The sequence below is a fragment of the Thalia democratica genome, chromosome 6 (assembly GCF_965202585.1).
Source record: "Thalia democratica chromosome 6, ktThaDemo2.hap1.1, whole genome shotgun sequence".
In the NCBI taxonomy this organism is placed as follows: Eukaryota; Metazoa; Chordata; class Thaliacea; order Salpida; family Salpidae; genus Thalia; species Thalia democratica.
Window position 1 is genome coordinate 26,685,110 of NC_139170.1, and position 23,108 is coordinate 26,708,217.

Sequence of the window (23,108 nt, forward strand, 5' to 3'; positions counted from 1 at the left end):
AGATGTTTTGTACAAAAAAAATTACACTTAGAACTTGCAGTGATTTTAAAATGAGTACTTCTAAAGAAAAAAGTTATTACATATATTTAGAAAAAAATTATAAGAATGTAGCAGTAAAACATCGTTAATATATGAACACATGTGAATCAAAAAAAAAATCTTAAAAATGTTGTTAAAAAAAAAAAAATAGGCATACACATTGCGCTGTTATTATTTTTTTAATTCATTAAATAAGCACTAGACTGCACCGCTTGACCATCAACAACAATCCATGTGATAATCAGTTAATACAATTAATTTTTATTAAATGTTACAAGTTAGATAAGCTACTGTAAGCTTTATTGAAAGTTATTAACAACATAAGTGGTATAGTTTTTATAACTGTTTTTAAAACCTGTATCTGCCATAATTTAAGTTGGTAACAAACTTTAAAAGTAAGTCTTATTAATCTTTACTTTTAAAACAATTATTTAGTTTTATGTAAATGCTTTCAATAAGGTGTCGTAAAAATGGTTTGTATACTAATATCAGTAACAGGTAAAACAAGCACACTTGACGAAAACTTAAACTATAAAAAAGATACTGTAATTTTAGTTTCAGAAATCAAATTAACCTACAACCAACAAATAAATTTAAACTTAAATGTGATAATGATACTTCAATAATTTCTAGTAATGACCTTTTTACGATATTATAAGAAAAGTTGGTCGTGATAAAAACACTCTAATGACTTAAATGATCCTAAGTCACACTTCTAACTTAATAGTCATTACTGTATTGTTAGGATTTTTTATGATAATGAGGTGTAAAAAACTACACCAATGTAAACTATTTGGAAATAACAATTATTTAACATATTTGGTAACCGTATTAAGTTATAAAATATTAAAATTTTAAGCAATTTAAATATCGAAATTTTGAAAACTCTGAGCAAAATCATAACAACTTATTAAAGTTTTTTATAAAATAAAGCTATAACTCATAAAAATGAGTAGTTTTAAAATTCATTAGTACGTAAAGCTGCGAAGTTTATAAACTTGTCGGTATTTAAACAGATAAAGAGTTCACTTTTAATGTTTTTTAGCTGTTCTTAGGTAGAGTATGTTTTTTAGATATTGAATATAAATACCTTACTATTTAAAAAATGCTTAAATAGCTTTCATGATAAATATATTGTAATTTTTTAGCTATCTTTTTAAATTTAAGGTTTTAATCGCTTATTTTATTATTATTATTTACATTGAAATATGAAAAAAAAAAACATCAGTTATTGTTCATTTCTAGTTAGTAAGATAATATTTTTATAGATTGTTATATTTTTAAGCAACAATTCAGTGTTGACTTTTTCTAATTAACCAAACTGTTAGTTTATTAAGTTGTTTTACTCTAAAAAAATAGTTTTTCATAAACTGTGATGTGAAGTTCAACGTAAAACATACAATTATAAAAGTTATGAAAAACTATTTTTATATAAAAATCTCTTAAATATGTATTTTATTAATTTTTTTTAAGTTTTCAACTCATAAAAACTAAACAATTTGTACCCAGTTATAGGTTTTCTTATTTGTAGACAAGTAAAGCTTTTTAAAATGTAGATAAACTTTGTACCTGTAGTTTCTAATTGAAAACATGCTAAATTAAAAAAAAAAAGTTATACTTGTAGAAGTATTTAAGTTTTTTAATGTGCACATAATTTTAAAAGTCTAGAGATATTGTCTACGGTTTGATGAAAATATGAGTGTTAAACTTTTTGTGTACAGTAACATACCACGAAGCTAGACATGTTAAACACGGGTCAAAACTGCTTAGTTATACGACAGGTGCGTAATTATAAGTAAATTCGGCTTAAAAAATAGTAGGCCTCGATGTCATTTAATGTATGAATATGTTTAGTTACTATATATTAAAAACAGTTGTTGTTTTAAATAAGTAATCTATAAAAAATAACTTCCAGGTATTACTATTACTTTATTGGCAAAAAGGTTAGTTAATATTTAAAAGTAATGGCAGTTAACAATAATAAACTATTAAAAAAGAGAGATATAAGTTTAAAAATCCCCATAGTTAAAATGAAAACAATGTTAATATAATTAAAATAAAAACTATTTATAACTAAGAATATTCTTATTTTGTCAGTTTTTACATAAATTTCAAATTTTCATCCAAATTTATAAAAATCTATTCACTTTACAAATATATGTGCCACTTTATTAGTTTTTTATTTATTTTTTCAAACAATTGTTAGTCAAAGTCTATAGATATAGAATAGAAAATATATCAAAATGGCTTTTATATAAAGACTCAAATTTGAACAAAACAAGAATAATGGTTTTCCATCCTGGTACAATTTCTTAGAACATATAGTATTTAAAATTATTGAAGTGTCATTTTTTCCTGAGGCTATTTTTTAGTAGTCTTACTGATTGTATATAAGTCGCACTTATTTACGGTAACATGACTGTTCGAATTACGACAACTCAAATTCTAAAAATTTAGATTCGTATAAAAGTTTTTAATTTTTTAAATTGAAAATGAATTCAAATCTTGTGTAGGTATAATTATGTTATTGTTTATTAAAAGACAAAAGCTCGAAAAGTTTGGTACAAAGACCTAGTGTACTAAAAAACCTTTTGGTGACATAAGTAGACAATAAATATTGGCTAAAACATGAAAGCAAAACAATTGCTAGTTTAAAACAAGAAATAAGCTGAATCTGTGGTGTATGACTCGATAACCGAAAGGTTTTTTCGTACACCAGGTCCTAAGACCAACTATTTTGATCGCTTATTTTGTCGTTCAATAAACAGCATATTAGGAACTGTGGTAAATATTGATAAATAATCTTACATAGTTTCTCCTAGAAATTATCATTAAAAACAATAAAAGCTTATTTCCATAATTGAACTTACAAAGTTTTATGAATAGCTAAAAAATCATTTACTTAAGTTATTTAATCAAAAAAGTTAGATTTTTTAATTAAAAACTCGTTTTTGTTTAACTTTGGTTTGAGTAAAAGTTAGCTCAATTAATAAACACATTTGATAAAAAAATAAGGCTTTAAGAAACTTTCTCGTTCTTTGAATTTTTTTAAAAATTTTGTTTAAGTTAGTGTCATGAAACTGTAGTTTGGGAATGTTATGGTATGTAATTAAAAGCCCATATTTATTCTAATTCAAGGTGAACAATCTTAATAAACTTTTTACAAGCTACTGTATTTTTAAAGCATTATAAGGGTACTTTGAAGGTATACACCATTGTTTAAATTAATATTTATTCCAATACTTTGTTACAAATGATTCAATTTTTGTAATTTTTTAGATACATTCAACTTACTTGAATTTATTGATTTCAGGCGATAAATTTTTTACTAAAGATATAATACAAAGTAATGAATACAAACTAATCCTTAATCTACCACAAGTTATTCTCTTCCTTAAAACGCAAACCACAATACTAGATTCCTTTAAAGTTTTAGAACTTTACACACGTAAGAGGCAAGAAACGTTTACTTTACATACCAGAAATTATGATTAAAAATGTTTATTGCATATTTTTACTCCACGGACGACCTTAAACTTCCGACTCCTGTTCTAAACTATATTGTTTATTTCGAAACAAACCTCTACATTTAGGTCGGGATTATAAAAGCAATGTCTCCCAAAAATATTTTACAAAGTTTTATAAGTTTCTTTTGAGTTAACTTTTTTCATTTCTTTTGAGCCATTTTGTTTTAAAAGTATTTAGAGTTTATAAGGTTTTTAAACTTGTAAATTGTGTTGATAAATTCTGATTTTGTGCTGTCTTTTAGTTCTACTGAGTTTAATTAACGTTGATTATAACTAAGCACAAGCTTTTTTCTTTATATTAATTAACTATTTAATTTACCTTTTAGTTTGGTTTTATAGAATTATAAAACTATAAACCATACAACTATTTTAAATTACTAAAAGCACATAGTATGGGTAAACATAATTTTTTTAAAATCATACCGTTTTTATGTACTTATTCTTATTTTGTAGTCATTCTAAAGTATTCCTTTGCAGTTGTTAATTTTTTTCCTTAGAGTTTTTAACAAAAGTAAAGAAATATTTCTGACAAGAATTATTCTTTGTAATTTTATTAAGTACTTATAACTGTTTAATTTCTGCTAAGTGACGTTTAATTAATTATTATAAAACTACTCTTCTTTTTTTTGCGAAAAACAAATGTAAGTTTGTATTTCTATATCAAGTTTAATAATGATTGTTTATTTACGTAGAAATAGACAACATTTTACTATACAAAAACAAAAATTCTTAAAAAAAAACTAAATTGAAATGAAATACAACTTACTATTGCATCATTATTTATGTGTATACTCATAGTTTTATTAAAAGTTTGTTTCGGTAATAGATCCTTTGTAAGTTTTAAATTATAGCGAGAAATTAACCTCCCATTTTATTTAAAGTTCTACATATGAAATAAAAACCTTATGAAAAAGATTCAATTCTATATGCTTAGTGAAGTTTCTAAAACAAATTTTTAAACTATTTATTTACTTACATTTTTAAAAGACCTATAAAAGAAAATTTTAACCATGTTTATCTTATATAAATCATTACATTAATAAAAATAATAAAATTAATTTATGTTAAAATAATCATGCGACCTCTTAATGTTTTAAACCAGTTCAGCATAGCTGTAAAAGTAAGTTGTTAATACGAGAGAGTATAAAAGATGCTTAAAGCATACTGAAGAATGAAAGAGTGTTTAAAAAGTTGCTATTGTTTCTTCGTTTACAAATAAAACTTACAAAGATTTTTTGTGATTAATGAAGTTTTATTTTAATCAAATTTTAATAGTTTTGATAAAGTTATATTTTGTTAAACACTTGATTTATTTTGTGTATTTGGAGTAAAAAAGAGCTGAACTCAGAAATTTTTTATCTACTTGTGTAATGAAATTCCACAACGCTTTTAGCTTCTTAGATCTATTACTATTTATCTAAAAAGTATGACATAATATATCAACTCAGACGTTAGGTTTTTCTGAGTAAACATTTTTAAGTTTAAATGGTTTGAGTTTTTTTTTTAGTTCAAAATGTTTTCAAATATACTTTATACAATTTTAATTAGCGTATTAGACAAAATCTGTAAAAATTAGTATACAAATATATATTGTCTTTGGTTTTAGTATTTTAGAAGTTCATGTGTATTATTTAAGACTTTTCTTTTTGTTATAAAGGTCTTAAAAGTAACTCGCATTATCAGTTTTAATACAACTACATACATTATTTTATTAAAACTTTAAAACATGAGTATAAATTAGTTAAATTGCTTTAGGCTAAATTTGAAGCATTCGTAGAAGTTTTTGTTTTTTGAATAAGCTTTAGGTAAACTAGTTAAACTTAAAATCCGTGTTTAAAAGTCTTCACAATTAGCATCCAATTTTTTTTTTCATTTGTTATAGTTCTATAAAGTAAACTTCTACTTTACAGTTTTAAAAATTCAGTGTACGTAAAATAATTTAGTAAAAACCATTTTTTAGAATGTCATTTCTAAATAGTTTAAAGAAATTTAACATTTGTACTAAACATAAATTACTTAAAACACTCGCACTAGTTTGTACAGTTTATTTTAGTTACTAAGAAGTTGACCCAAACTAATTATGTCGAGTTTTCAATATTAAGCTTATAAAAAGTTTGACGCACTACGAAGACACAACTTGACTCATGAATAAATAAGCTTCTAACAACTTGAAATGTTGGCAGAATAAACTAATTTTAAGGAAAATTGTAATAATATGAATAATTTAAACTACTCTTTGAATTTTTTTTCTTACCTATTGTTATTTATTTTTAGGTTTAAAAAAGCTCTATAAAATTGTATTTATTAATTCAACTTTAAACTCTTGTTTTTCCATGTGGACTACAAAATGTTTGGAACTAATTTCAAAAAAATTAAAGTTTGTTCTTTGTTAGTTTAATGTTGTTATCTAAAGAAATATATAACTCTTAATTTTTTACTTAAGATGATTTTTTATTTAAAGTACAATCTTTTAAGTTTATTTTTATTTAATAAACTAGAATTTATTTGAATACTCACCTTGTTAAATTTAAAAAAAAAAAATATTTTAGAACTTTGACTCCGTAGAGCTGACCATTTTTTATGAGCAGTGAAACGCCGTAAGTCAAAAAAGTATTTTCGTACATAACCAGTTGTTTTTTATACTTAAAGTTAGAATAATTACATTGAAATATTTTAGATCGAAAACTAATTATGTTAAACTATTTCATCTTTTATAAACAGTTGTCGTTATACTTTTAGAAAAGGTACCATTATTTTTTTGATTGTCGTGCTACCTTTACGCTTAATCAGTGCGCAAGTGTACGATAAAGTAGGAATTATAGATCTCCGAGGAGGAACAGAAATAAAGAAACACCATGATGGTTAGTTAACGATAAAATCAATTTAAATTATAAGTTAGATAATTTTTTAATGCATAAGTTGAAAACAAACACTCACTTTTATCATGTTTATAAGTTAAAGCTTTTGAGATACAGTTTTTTAAATAGTTTTTTTTACAAACTATACTCGTCAAATTCGATAAACTTTGAAGTTAAGATGGTGTTAGATTGCAAGTGAAAGTATTTCGTTTTTGAACTTATACGTTCTAGAAAGGGTTAATATAAACTTAAAAGGGCAAACGTATATTTTTTAGAACAAAGTACTGTGTTCAGTATTGCCAAATCTTTTTATATTTAAAACTACTTTATAAGATTACCCACATAAATGCTCAAATATATTATTATTATGTATTATTATCTATACTCGGAAAATATTTTAGAAAACATAAAACTTAATTGGGTTATAATTTAAAAAATAAAAGCCAATTGAAATATCGTTACTATAATTGTGTAATTTTCTGAAAACTTTCAAACACGATATTTTTTTTTGATTACTTTTAATAACATTTTGAAAAGTTTTCCTATTAATAATGGACAAAAAAACGGTCTTTAAAAACAGTTTAAAGTAATTTAAAAAGTGTTCTGTTTCAAAAATAAATGCCAAGAACACAAAACAAATAATTTCATTTGAAAAAAGGTAGAAATTAAACTTAAAAAGTAGTAAGACTACTTCAAAAACTTAATAAGAAGTTAAGGTATATTTTTTTGAAGTAAGGCTAAATTAAATAACAAGATTTGTTTAGTTTCCTTTTTTAATTTCGAATGTCTTAATAAATGTAGACAAAAACTACAATATAAACTTTTTGTTCAATATATACATAATGCAAATGTTTAATACTTTGTTTTAAACTTATACATTTTTCGTTATAATTAATAGTAATAGTTTAATATTTTTATATCTTCACAATGTATCAATGAACTATAAATACTTTCGATAGATACTTCCGTATTGTTTAAACTGTGAAAATTATTCAACTAAAAAAAGCTTTGTTTTCACAAATACGCTAAAAAACAACACATTCAACAAAATCCCGAAAAATTTTGAAGGCTCACACAGTTCTACAAAGTTTTTGTTAAGTTGATGGTAGTTGAGTGTCACTATCCACATAATAAAAGCTCCGTAGAACTGCTTAATTTATTCAAAGTAGAGAAACGTCGTTAGTTTTTAGTAAATTGAGTACTTGTAAAACTGCTGCTATTAAATGAAATAATTTATTTTAACTGTATCTCTTTTTTAGCGTTGTTTGTATAATAATTGCTTAAATATAAACGTTTAACTTGTTTAACTTATAAAAACATAACTTATTATTCGCTGCTCAAGGAAAGTTTTATATAGACTTTTTAGAACAATATTAAATTTATTAAGTATATATAAAGGAAAAATTTAGTATATTTTTTGAGTAGTTGTTACTTAACTTCTACTTAAGTATGCAGCCTTCTGCATTAAAGTTAACAGAAGGTATGCTATTAAACTAACATAAACTGAAGATTACATAAAGTAAAATACAATACTGCCTCATTAAATTGGTGAGAAAGTTTAAATAAGATAGTTCTGAGGTTTTATTTTTGTAATCTTAATCTTATTAATGCAATAACTTACTATTATTTTAAAGTTTATTATAAAAATTATAATTGTTACTGGTAAATAACCGACCATCGATAATTTGCTAATTTTTCATAACTTAAGATTATAAACACAATTAACTTAAGCTGCACAATTTTCTCACTCGCTCACTAACGTTAATACAAATAATGTTCTTTTACAAATGCATAGTTTAATTCAAAAAATGTAATGAATAAAATAATATAAATTTCAGATATAATTTTTCAACTAAAAAAAATCAAAATTTGTAAACATTTTGCAGCATAAAACAAAAAGTCAGACAAAAATCTTTATACTTTTAAACTTATTAGTTTTTGTTTATTTCTTGCCAAATTCGGAAATGTTCAAGGTCTTTTTTGAACCTAAAATTCAATCATTTCAATTTTAGTTTTTCATTAGAAATCAAGTATGACCACAAAAAGGTATATAATGTTAAAAAATACAATAAACAGTAAACCTAAAATATAAATAAAAAGAACAATAATTTTATTTTTTTTGAAAATATTTTATCTATGGTTAATCAACAATATTTATCAAATTCACGATATCTGTTTTTGTGGTTAAGTAATTCTGTATATGTTGGTTTTATATAGTATACAACCAAAACTAATCCGTAGTATATACTACGAAACAAAAACACTTAATTAGTTTTTTTTTGTGAAACATGTATTTATGTTAATCATATTTGTGTTTTTCAATTTGCATTACTACAGTAATCATTATTTTCAATACTGTATTACTATTTAATTATAAATTTAGAAAACATGATCTAAGATTTTATTAAAAAAACAACCTAAAGCATAACAAAATAAATTTTATTTTATATAATTTAATAATGAGATACATAATCAATTAAATGAGTATGTAGTTATTTTGATTTTTTTTTCAAAGTAATTTAATTTTGAGATAGATTTTAATAAAATATTTTTTTTTAAAGACTTGAAACCTTTTTGTTTAAACAAAAATCTCTAAGTGTAAATCCTAAACTTTTTTATAACTTGAAGTTTATTTGACATATTAGAGGTAGGAATTTGTAATTAGTTGTTAAGATTATTTTGATCTGTTAATTGAAACGTTTAGTTATAATGTTATTTTTTTAGTATTTTAGAGCTTTTCCAATGAATTATAAACCAATGAACTTAAGATTTGCATGGTTTCTGCTAGTTTTGTAACGTATTTTTGAAATTCAAAATTAATTGTTGTTATATCAGTAGTTTCAAACAAAAAAAAATTGTGAACACTCTAAAAATAGTAAATATATTTTACTTTAAAACTAATCTTATTACAATTTAATTGCGTTAGTATGTGAAAGAATAGTAAAACTAGTTAAGACTTTATAAAAAAGCTTTTCAAAACTGATTTTCTTTTCAGAAAAACATAGCTAGAAATATTAGTTGTATTAAATAACTACCAAAATAATAAACTTTTTTAATCAAAACAAATAGTGCAAAGTGTGTTTGAAATAAATATTTCTTCAATAGTTGTAAAATTTGTTTTTGATTACCACACAGTATAATAAAAGTGTGTGACTTATTTATAATGTATAATTATAGACCAAGGCTTATATTACTTTATGAGAATTTGTGTAAATTTTGTTTTCGATGCGCTGAACGTATACTTATAAATATTATTTTAAATTCTAAACAAAAAATAGTTTCAAAAGTCAATAAATAAGCTGTCTAAAAGTTAAAATGTTTATTGCATTTGATATTTTTACAACGAAGATTTTGGTTGTTTTTACAGATTTTAAGACTATTTGACTAAAAATGTTTTAACGGTTTAATAAATTAAAAGAATCATGTTATTCGAGTAAATCTTGAGTTTTTCCTAGATTTTATATTATGTTTTATCTACTCATTTAAAAAGACTTGAACGTTTAAAACTTGTAGTACTTTGTTTTTTCAACCTACTTAATTTATCATCTTTACTGAATACTTGTAAAAATTCTATAGTAAAATAACTACGTTTAGACACTATACTTTCCAAAATTTTGATAAATATTTTAATTTTTTTTTAATAATTCAAGAGTTTAAAATAATCATCTCGTTACTTTACTTACGTTACGTTTGGTGTTTAGCTCGAAGACAGAAAGGTATTTTTATAATCCAGGTTGTTCGACCAAAGTTATTTAACGTCGATTTCTTGTAGTTTTAATAAACTTATATGTTTCATTACTAAACTTCTTTAGTTGTTCAATTTCATAAACCGTGACTTTAATTGGTTAATTTTTTTTTCTGATTAATAGTTTTTTAAATAAATATGCGACATAGTTTATTCTTAAAATGGCACTACTACTATTCCTAATAACTCAATAACTGCTGGTAAAATACTAAAAACTTAAACAAAGATATTAATATTTTTAGTTAGTACCAAAAACGTTTATAAAAAGGAGTCATTTACTTTTTAATTAAAAAACTGTGTGTAACTCGTTTAAAAACTTGAATAGTTATAAAGACAATCAATAAAGATCTGGAAGAAAAGTTAAAACAAATGTCCTGGACAAGACGTTAAAAGGTATCCGTGGTGTGCGACTCGATAACCTAAAGGTTTTTTGTGCACCAGGTCTTAGGACCAAATATTTTGAGCGTCTTTTTTGTCGTTCAATAAACTATATATCAATAATATTTATATCACTAAGTTGTTTTACTACAGAGTGCAAACATGAGTTTCAGTTGTTTGATCAGCAGTATTTAAAAGGAGTCAACAAACCTTACTACACTACAACAAATAGTGACGTAACAATAAAAGAGTGTATGGAGCTCTGCTGTAATCAACCTATGTATGTTCTTTTTTGCATTTAAACTACAAAAATATATAGATCTATATCAGAAGTCGGCAGCCTTATCAGACGAACGGGCTAATTACGGAAAATAATTCTTCGCGGGCTCAATTTAAAAAAAAAATCTTACTAGGTTTACAATATTTTTAAAGTATTTGAAACTTTAGAATTGTATATTAGAGAAATTTTGTAATAAAATAAACAGCAAATAAGCAGAATTTTACTCACAAAAAGACCTTGTTGTAAAATCTTATTATGTATATTTTAAAACTATTCAAATGCATTAGCTATTTTTTAACGAGCGTGAACTTAGCTTGACAGCGTTTTTTAGGAACTTTATAAAAGTGTCCAAACTTTAGACCCAATTATTTTCCTTATCTTAATAGCTAATTAAACACGTTAATTTCAATTCTAGAGAACGGTCTTTTTTCTTTAAATAAAAAAAATCCTTTGGATTTGGGTTTGACTTTTTGAGTGGGGCCCCTTTAAAATTTTTCAGTTTTTTCTATTTCTTTATTTATACAAGCTTTTCTCCAAAAGTAATTTTTTTTTTCACATATCTTTTTTTTTAAACATACTGATAAAAATAAGTTTAATGATGTTGTAAATTTTTTTTTCAATTTTATTTTTTTATACCATAAGCCTGAATAATTTTATCAGAATAATTCCAATTTTGCACGATTTTCGTTTTTTAGATATACAGCTTTTTATGCAAAAATAAAATATTTTTTTAATAGTTTTTATTTTTAACAGAATTGTATAGTTATGTTTTATGATGTTGTAATATTTTTTTTCTCAGTTTATTATTGTTTTTAAAATATATGAACCATACAAGTTTAACCTTAAATTTTAGAACATGAGCTAGAAATCACTCAAATAGCGTTGCTAAAAATTTAGATAAAACTTGTATGGGTCATATGTTTAAAAAACAATAATAAGCTGGTAAAAAAATATCACAACACCATAAAACATAACTATACAAGTCTGTTAAAAATAAAAGTTATTAAAAAATATTTTATTCTTGCATAAAATTCTGTATATCTAAAAAACGAAAATCATGCAAAATTGGATTTTTCTGAAAAGTTTATTTAGGCTTATGGTGTAAAAAAATTAAAAAAAATACGAAATCATTAAAATTATTTTTATCAGTATGTTTAAAGAAAATTGAAAAAAAAAACTAAAATTTTTGGAGAAGAGCTTGAATAATTAAAAAAAAATAAAAAAACTCAAAATATTTAAAGGGGACCCACTCAAAAAGTCAAACCCAAATCCGATGGATATTTTTTGATTAAAGACAAAATACCGTTCTCTAGAATATTAAAAAATTTTTAATTTGCTATTAAGATAAGGAAAATAATTAGGTCTAAAGTTTGGACACTTTTATAAAATTCCTAAAAAACGCTGTCAAGCTAAGTTCACGCTCGTTATTTTTTAGCTATAAAGTACGTCGCGGGCCAAGAAATTTTGTTTGACGGTTTACTTGACCCGAGGGCTGCAGTTTGCTGACTTCTGGTCTGTATACTTTTATTATACTTAGTTTTTATGTAAATATAATATTTATCAGCTAGATAAAACTAGTTTCTTTACAACTCTTTTTTTATAATTACAATTAAGCTAAGTTATGTTATGCGTAAACAAACATTATCATATAAAAGAATATTACCACCTTACTTGTAGATGATAGATATGTTGTTATAGTTCTATCAGTTTTAATATTATACCAGATTAGCTAACAAGTTAAACTTGATTAGTAAAATTTACTTACATTAAAAGTTATACAAATAAGCTTACTAAAATTAGATAAAATTTATATAACCATGTAAAGGTTAACAGATAACATTGTACTAAGTTTAATTATTTAAGTTTGTTTTAACTGCTTGACTTAAGATCTGCTATCAATAAGTTTCTAATGTTTTTTTAATAAACTTTTTTATTACCTGTTTACTCAAATATATTTTAGCTTACTTCTAATTAACAACAAATAGTTTTCTAGATAATTAAAGAGAATTTAATACAAATTGACAATTGAATCTAACAAATTCTTATTTTTGTCATATGCTGTTATAATAAAAGACAAACTAGTTTATTATAATAACTATCAATTATATTTGTATGTTCTACTTAAAAATTATTAGAATGATTAAAAATGAGTAAATTCAAAATCAAAATTACTATTAAAAACTTTTGTGTTTATTTTGTTTTCTAAACTTACTAAAATAACACACTTAATTAAACGCAGATGAAACGGTAAAAATACTGATTTAAAAAAGAATCTTTAAAGAACTCTGTAACTTGTTAGGTAACTTAACTTATACATTTCTTAGTATATTCTGATGTTGATATTCATTGCTTAGTTTTAGGCAACTGTAGTGATCATGAAAACTTTTAATTTAATCTAAAAACTAGGAACAACTGCAAATCATTCAGTTACTTCTTGGATTTAAAAGTTTGTTATTTGATGAATGTAACACAGTTTGACGAGTTTGTTATTCTTCAGCCTGCGGTGTCATTTAAACATTTTCATCGTAGCGGTTTGTTTTGTTACTTTAATTTAAAATTTTACTAAAAGTAAATGAACAGATAAAATCATTTTGACTCAATCTTAAGCGCAGTGAAGAAAAAACAGATTTAAGTAAAATATGTAGTTAGGCTGTCAAAGTCGATTTAATTTTGTAAACATATTTCAAATATATAGTTTAGAATAATATAGATTGTTTGATAGTTAAGCAAATTTTTAATCAGAGACTTTTTAAAACTAAAATCAATTTCATTTCAACACGTAGCTTTTATTACAGTAAAAGTATGTAGTTTTCTAGCTATTTTCAAAAGTGTTTGATACCAGCTTGTAAAATATTGAATTGTAAATAAAAGTTTTATCATTAAAAGAAATTGATCTACGTTTAAATTTTAGTTTTAAACAAAGAACCCGTGTATACAAATCATATTCACTTAGTATTCTAAAGAGTAAATCCTATTTTCAAAATAAGTTCAAGCTTATACCAGAAGTCGGTATACTTTTTTGATTAACAGGCTAGAATTGTAAAAAACAACTAACCCCTTGTCACAATACCTTTGTTAAATTTTACTATAAAACAAAAATAAAGAGAGCAAATTTGAAGCTAAACAAAACAAAATGCACCAAAAAAAATTTCGAAAAAAAAAAAACATTTTCAAATATTTACTATGAAATGGCTTATACTTGCTTTTTTTTACGATAGTTGATTTTCAACGAAAAATCACATTACAGGACATGTTTTTTTTGCGGTTTACATTTAACTTATGGGCGGGCTTTAGTTTTTCTACTCCTAGCGTAAGCAGTAATAAACAAAACTGACAAAATATTAAACAATAAGTAAACTAAAATTTAGCTTTTTAGAATAAGTGGTATAGTGATTAATACTTTAGTTAATGCATCGAATAAAAATCTAACTTTGTACTAATTGAGACATAAACGTTTCAGGGTTGGTAATTTTGTCTGACTATCTTATGAAACAAAACAGTGAAAAATTGTACTGAGTTGTTTACAACAAGTAATTTAAGAAATGTATTTATAGTCAAATAAAATAAGTTTATACTTGTTAAAATAAACTTATATATCTTTATGTTTGCTTTTACAAAAAGAAGATTAAAATATTTTAATCAAACTGTCTTTAACTTCAACGTGTCCTTAATGCTTTTAGACTTATTCAAAGTTTCAAATACCCATGTAGCGCTCTTTGGTAAGTAATTGTTTGTAAAATTATAAATTTTATTTTTAAACATTTTTTTGCTCATTTAATAAGCAGTAGGTTGTCACACATTCTTTCGCTAAAAGTTTTTCTGATGTCCAGGTATCATGTATAATCTTTTCGTTTTTCAAAACTACAAATCCCTCCAAAGATTTAATTATGTAGTTGATTATTAAGTTTAAAATTACCTAGTATTTTAGTAAAAAAATATTATTAGTTTTAGTTCTTGAACGGATGTTTTTTTAGTGTGCTAGCTTAAACAATTTTCATAAACATATCAATTTTACTAAGTTCTAATATTGAAGGTTACTGTTTCTTTTATTGGTCTAGTAAGTAGAAAAGCTGAAAGCACTTATAAATAAAAATATGCTTTTATCTAAAAATTTTTGAAGTTTCGAATTTAAAAACTTAAATTATCTTAAAATAAAAATTATCTGTAGTTTCCGCTTTTTACTTAGTTAAAAAACTAACAGGTTCTGTTAGTGAAAAATTATTTTCAGATAATAGTTTTAATAATATTTGATAAAAGTATTGACAGTATTTAACTAAAAGTATTACAGTTGGTCTAACTTAAAACAATTAGCTCAAAACTTAACGTAAGTTTTCGAAAAATTATACCAGAGTTTAAGTATTTCAGAAAACAAATTTGCTTATTTGTACTTTCTTTTTTGATAAAACTTAAAAACTAATTGTTTTTTTATTATTTTAGGTATACAAACTACCTTATATGAAACTTCGACTATAACGACAATACAACCTACAACCGTTGCAAATAAAATATCTACTTATATAAATTTAATCTCCAGCTCAAGTTATAAAACATCGACTCTAAATGAAAAGATCACTTCAAAAAGAATAAGTGTTACTGAACATTCAGAAAATCAATCAACCTTTGCAAATGAAAAAACTAGTACTGTTAGTACTTTTAAAACAGAAGACAAAATAAATACCACTGAACTACCAAACAACCATAACGACAACAATATAAGTTCTACTGATACTACGGATACGTCTATTACAACCTTATCAATTAAAACTTCTGCAAAAACGAGCAAAGTCTTTATTCTCCCGTACAATGTTCGTAATGATGCTATAATAGATAAAATAAAGCCCCCTCTGATAGAAATTGGGTCAACAGCAGCCACAGAGAAGCCTACAACTTATCCAAGTACAGCAAAACAGTTGACTACTGTTGATAATTTGATAACTCCGACGAAACATAGCAAATTTACTAAAAGTTTAACTTTTAGTTCATCAACTTTAGAAACCAATGTATCTTTAACAACTCAAACCTTAAAAAAAGGTAAGACTTTGAAAAATAATTTAGAGTCAACATGTTATTTGCATAAAAATGAGATATTTTGATTAAGCTTTATATATTTCTGAGTATTTTTTTTTCTATTTAGTAAAAGCTTAAGTGTTTCTAACCAAAAAAAAAAAGCTCTCATAATTATTTTAAATACCACTAAGGTGCAAAGATGCAGTTTGTTATACTTGACATACTTAATCTATAAAATCTTTTTTGTACACTTGTTTATATGCTAATGCTAATTTTATTTACAGTTATCATTTTTTTGAAGTAAATTTAAACCTTAATATTAAAATTTTATTGAAAGCTATGGTAAACAGTGATTAAGTATGTAGCTAAAATGTTCAAGTTTTGTTAATTCTGAATTTTTCTTTAAGTTGTGTAATGTATAAAACATAATTATTTTTACTTAATCATCTTCAGGACATGATTTACAAATATCTTAATATTTTTTACCACTAAACTGTATATGTGATGTCAATCGAGTAAATATTAAAATTATTGATTTTTATGTATCAATTCTTTTAATGACTATGAATTTAATTAAAAAAGATCCTTCTTAATGTTAATGCGGATTAATAATCTCAAAAAAAAGTACAAGTCTACTATCAAGCTAAGTGCAGAACATCAAGCTTGTTTAATATACTAGAAAGTATAAAGTATAACTTAACTTTGTAGTCATGTATAAATTGTCGAATGAATATTATCATAACAAGTATATTGCAATTCCTTGGAAAGCATAAATTTTAATCTATCGGACAATTGCTAATGTAAAATACTTACAGTTTAAAAAATTAAATCAATAATGTATTAACATATGTATTTGATATAGAATAAACTTATAAAACTGAATATTGAAATAATCTTCATGATTTAAAACAGTTTATAACCATAAACAATAACAATAACAATAATAACAATAATAACAACAATAACAACAATAACAACAATAACAATAATAACAATAATAACAATAAAAACAAAAATAACAATAATAACAATAATAACAATAATAACAATAATAATAATAATAATAATAATAATAATAATAATAATAATAATAATAATAATAATAATAATAATAATAATAATAATAATAATAATAATAATAATAATAATAATAATAATAATAATAATAATAATAATAATAATAATAATAATAATAATAATAATAATAATAAAAATAATAATAATAATAATAATAATAATAATAATAATAATAATAATAATAATAATAATAATAATAATAAAAATAAAAATAAAAATAATAATAATAATAATAATAATAATAATAATAATAATAATAATAATAATAGTAATAGTAATAATAATAATAATAATAATAATAATAATAATAATAATAATAACAATAACAATAACAATAACAATAACAATAACAATAATAATAACAATAATAATAATAATAATAATAATAATAACAATAATAATAATAGTTTATTGAACAAAAACGAAAAAAAAATTTGCTCAAATTTTTTTTTTGTTCAATGACCTGGATATGCAAAAAGACCTCTCGGTCATCGAGTTGCATCGAGTTGCATAAAGAACTTTTTACTTATCTCTGTTTTTTAAAACAGTACAAAAAATAGTAGTTAACATTAAAACGTAGATTACAGTTTTAATGCTAAGAAGTTTTATTACTTTTTGCTGTGTAGAGCTTTTTTTTTACTGCATCATTTATTAAGTTTAAGGTTTTTTAAAACTCAAGAGATTTATTTTTCGTAAATAGATGGTTAAAAATAAATTATTTTAACAGGAGAAGTTCCGATGTATATTATTGTCGTTTCAATATTAGCATCAATATTTGTTATTTTAATCGTAATGTTAATGGTTTTCTACCTATTATATCGTAAAAGAACTGGCAAGTATCGTGTCACAAAAACTATACACAAATGGATAAGTTAAGTAAGTTTAAAAATACTACTTTTATAGTTTCACGATAATTTTTTTTTTTTGATATTTCTTATTAACAACTAATCAAGATTGTTTCTAATACTGTACTAAACTTTTACAGCTTTCAGTTAAAAACTATCTACCTAAACTATAATCAGAGTTAGTGTTTCTTCTTTTACACAAAATCTATTAGTTTTAAAACATCTCGTTAATATGCTAGAACAAAACTTATAAATTAATTTTAAGATAACTAAAGAGACTTTGACAAAAAGTTCGAGAAGTTTGTAATTTTGTTTTAGAATCAATAACTACTGTACTCAAAAATTCAAAGTATAAGATATTTTCACTTTTAATGATAAACATGGTCGTTTAACTATCAAAAGAAAGTATCAACTAGAGCCAATTGTTCAAAACATTATGTATTTCTAAAAAACTGATATTTTCTTAAACAAGCTATTGATACTATATTGATTCTTAACTAAAAACAAAAATTTTCTCCTAACAATTTAATATAACTAATACAAATACCTATTTCAATATGGTTTTAATATATCCTATGACTTTAATTTTTAGAAAGTTTAGTAACTTAAAATCCACGCTTTAAGTTTAACATCTTATTTCTTCAAAAGAGTAAAAACTTTTTGGTATCCTATGAAACAATATATTTAAAATAACAAAATCAATTTAGTGTAGTGTTATAAACTTTTCAAATGTAGACTTTACTACTTAATTTTCAGTTGAGTTCAATTATAAGCTGTAAATTTTAATTTAATCTAAGTTTTAGTAATCTGTATCTTATTTTTTTGTTTCTGCTCAAAAGTTTGAGTGCTGGCTTTAAATGATGAACAACGCTAATTTTAAACTTAAATTTGATTATCATTTATTATTTTTTTAAATATACTTATCTTAAACCATTAAAAGACAAATCACATAAAACTAACTTAAAATAGCTTGAATATAAAATTGATTATTTATAGTAACTTTAATAATAAATTATTTTTTGTAAATTCTTACAACATGTATAATAATTTACAATAAGTTTTATCGCTGTATTTACAAGTTTGCTTTTCATTGAATAAAAACTTGGCTGAAGACGCGTATTTACGCAGAAACAACTGTCCCAAGCAAAAGTATATTCTGTGTCTTTTAATTTTATGTTTATATATATTTATTTACTTTAAAATGTTTTTTAAATATGACTCTGAAAATACTTTGTTAGAACAAACTTGCACGTACATGTATATAAAACAAAGGTGCATGACTATTCAAGTTCTGAAAATTCAAATTCTTAAACTTTTTTTTAAAGGGACACAACTTGAAAAGTATTTATATTTTAAAACAAAATATATGTGTAAGTCTTATTAATATCTACAAGCCATTTTTCTATTTTTTTGCAAAATTTTAAATGATTATTGAGATTTTGCTATAATAAGTTTTAAAACGTAATAATTTTTTAAAATCTCAATTTTTTTATAATTTTGCAAAAGAAAAGAACGGCTTGTAAGTATTAATAAGACCTCCATACGAATTTTTCATTCTTTTCAAGTATATAAGTTTTTGAGATATGGTCTCTTTAATATTTTTTAAGAACTTGAATTGTCCGAGCTTGAATTGTCATGTAACTATAAAACAAAGATAAGCTAAAAATGTACTACTATTGCTACTTTGTTAAGTACTATATTTTAAGTATAAATTGGATTATTAAATCACAGTTAGTATGTTTAAAATTTAAAAGGTTTGCTCTAATATAAGTTTAATAACTTTGACGCAAATATTTTATGACATGTTATATTGATCAAAACTTATCATATTGATTAAAAGTATAACCACAAAAGCCTTTAAAGTAAATTTTAAATAGTTTTATAATTAAATTAACTTATTTAATGTAGGTTTTTATGCTTAAAAGTATAGTTAGTTTGTATATTTTTGATAAACTCTTGTTTTTTTTCTTGACAAATCTTAACTAGGAAGTTAGTAAACTTTTACTAATATTTTTAACATTATATTTTTGATTTTTTATCAAAACTGGTTAACTTAAAGCCAAAAAAAATAAATTAAAGACGTTTCAATATAAACTCTTAAAATTGATTTACAGTATAAAAAGACAAAGTAATTAAAAAAACGATATAGACGTAAAATAAAACAATTTTTTTTGTTTAAACAGTTAAAAACTGAGTAGTAGTTGATTAAATGATTAAAAACATTTTATAATAGTTTAATAACACGACTAAATTTCAGCTAAGCTAAAAGGTCTTTTAACACTTCGAAAATGTAGGTATACTTTATTAGAAAAAGCTGTAAACAGCTGTTTTAGCCCTAATCAACTTGTATTAGAAATATACAAACCTTTTATAATAGTTTTGTACAACTAAGCTGTTATTAACCTTTAAAAATCTTATAAAAACTGACGTACTTTTAAGATTTTCTACTTTTAATTGGTTTAGTTTGGTTTTTAAAACTTGGTTTTTTATTGCTTTTTATTCTCTAATGTTTTGTTCGAAGTTATTTTGTAGTAGTCCACCTACATATTTTTTTTTACAAACTGCTTTAGTTGTTTTTACATATTTTACACTACTCTAAACTTTATTTTTTATTTTCAATTGTACACAAAACTTAAAAATCTATGTTACTTATGATACTTTAAAACTTTAGAAAAAAATTAACTATATTGTAACTTGTTTGTTAAAGTTGTAAGGTCTAATAAAACTATTGAAACACTAAATAAACTAAATAGTTTAACCAAATTTACTAACCAAACATTGTTTATTCCACACTTATAATTATAGTTAACCACTAATCAGAGTTTTCGATATTTGTTAATCTTCAAATCGGTAGCTCAATACTAATAAACTATTTTTTGCATTGTACTTGTAAACTTTTTTACAACTGTTATTACTAAATTACATGCATGTTTAATTATTTATGATGCTCTCGTTAAAACACTTCGTATTTTCCAAAAAGGAAGTTTTTTATGCTCTGTAGAAACGAATTATAAGTACATAATTTTTAAAACTTGGATTTGCTTTATTTCTAGTAGATAAAAAAGCAACAACACTAAAAATAAAAGCATAAAGTTATGACAAAACTAGCTTATGTTTATTACCAACACTTATTAATACTTTTACTAGACATGCTCATAAACAGTTTTTTTGAAAATATACTTTTTTCTTTATATTTAAAGTTTAAATAATTAGTACTGAACTAAATTGCTTGTAAAATGTAGGAATTATTGTCTATTTGACTTGAAAGTAAACAGCACAGAATTAAAAAAATTTTAAATTCTAAAAAAGAGTTGTTGGTAAATACCTATAAATATGCTATTTTTATAAGCATGAATTTGAAAAGCTTACAAACTTTACTTATACATAGATATTTTAATTTCTATATAAAACAAAAAAAATGCTAGAAAAAGCCTTTTTATAAAGGTATATTTAAGAATATTTTTGATGCGTACTTGAGGAACTTTTTTAATTAACAATTAAGAAGTTCACTACTATAAAAAAAAACTTAGAAAAATCTTCTAAAAAAGATGCAAGTAGCAACAAATAGATTATTTTTTTAGCCAAGCGTTTTGACAGGAACGTTTTTGACACAATAATTGTTATATTAGGATGATTATTGATAGAATAGACAGAAAATTAGTGATAAATGTTTGATAATGTTTGTAAAAAAATCAAAATATATCTATTTAAAATTATGTATATAATAAAAAACTGAAGTTCATGTAGTGGTACTTGGCTCATATTAATTTGTCTTTAATTTTAAACATTTTTTCCGACAGGGTCGGTAACCTTTTGTAAACAAAGTAAATTAAACTATCTAATTTTGCGTTGAGTCTTCAATAATCATGAAAATTTAAAATAATCGTGAAGTACACAGAATAATTTATTAGCAAGTTAACTTATTTGTAAGTAAACAAGTTTAAATTTTAATAAAGATAACTCTTTTTTTCTGATGTTTTTTTAGCGTCTGAAAAATCGAGACTATTCAAACAATGCATTTATTTATATATGTACTTTAAATAGTTTTTATTTTATTGATGAAACCGTTAGTATTCTTACTTATACTATTTAAGTACTTACGAAAAGTTTTTCAAGGAGTAATTAGGTATTTTAATTTAGTTTTTACTTATAAACAATTTGAGTGCCAAAAGTGTGTGCTTAGCTGGTCGTAGTTTACCGATCCCTGTCCTCTTCCTAAGAAAAAGGTCAATTTTAGAAAAAAATTAAAGTAGAATATAAACAGACCTCGTGATAAACATTAATTAAAGAAAACATCACGAAAGTAATTAGAGTCCAATCGTTGACTTTCATGTGTCGTGAGACAAGCTAAAGTTAACATAAAATTTGATCATATGACTTGGATCATTAGACCACAAGCTTTCGATAGACTGAAATCTAATTTTCGTCTACTAAAAATTTTTAGTCTGACGATCTAAGTGGTTTAATCAAAACTTAAGGTTAACTCGAGATTTATTTTTAAATATGCATCTTATTATTACCAATTGTATATTCAGCAGTTTTATTCAATTGATCTACTTGAACACTTTTATACTTTATAAAGTAAAGTATATATTGCTGAAAAACAAAGAAAGAAAAATATTGTAGTTAACTAGTAGTTTTATGTTAAATATAATGAAAGGTAACTGAGAAAGTTTAAATAAAACAAATTTAACAATTACAACGACTTTTATAACTATTTTTTTAAAAGGCTTAAAAATTAATACAAATAAATCTAACTTGTGAGTAAAATATTTTTTTTAAATATAGGTAAAAGTAGAAGGAAACAACATAAGCTTCAAAGTACCATAAAGAAGTTTATTCTAAATCTTTATATATGAAAAAAAGGTTTCAGTTGAATTTAATGTTTATAAAACTTTATTTTGTTTGCTGCTATGAAAAAGCATTTACGTTGTGCCATATTAAAACACTAGTGATTATTTTTTGCTTTTAGTTTTTGTAGAAAAATGTTGATTGTGTAGACTTTTACTTTTTGTTAGATTCTTTAGATAATAGTCTCATCCAAGTTTATGTTTCTACCTTCATTAAGTAGAGTAGATACTTAAACTGGTTTTTTGTATCAAATTTATTTGTTTTATTCTTTCTACCTTCCAAAACCAAAAAAAAATTCTAAAACTAAGCATTAAGTTAGTATTTTTAAATTAGCAACTACTGTTTGTAACTGTTTTTAAAATAAACTTTTACCATAACTTATAACCAACGTTTTTGTCAGTAAATTATCAAACTAAAGTAATTCTATATTTTTCAAACAATTAGTATAACTTGAGTACGATGTATTATACCTAAAACTACTTTAATTTTTATCTTTAATTT

At 23.2% G+C, this 23,108-nt stretch overlaps 1 protein-coding gene across 1 annotated transcript; it reads left to right on the forward strand.

Annotated features, from left to right (window-relative positions):
* Window positions 1-5,846: 5,846 nt before the first annotated feature.
* LOC145838580 (uncharacterized) lies at window positions 5,847-22,877 on the forward strand. Its single transcript, XM_082946197.1, has 7 exons — window positions 5,847-5,943; window positions 6,306-6,427; window positions 10,701-10,827; window positions 13,234-13,358; window positions 15,265-15,858; window positions 17,639-17,787; window positions 22,545-22,877. Exons 1-6 carry the CDS (start codon window positions 5,900-5,902, stop codon window positions 17,785-17,787), a joined length of 1,161 nt encoding a protein of 386 aa, XP_082802323.1. The 5' UTR covers window positions 5,847-5,899; the 3' UTR covers window positions 22,545-22,877.
* The last annotated feature ends 231 nt before the right edge of the window (window positions 22,878-23,108 follow it).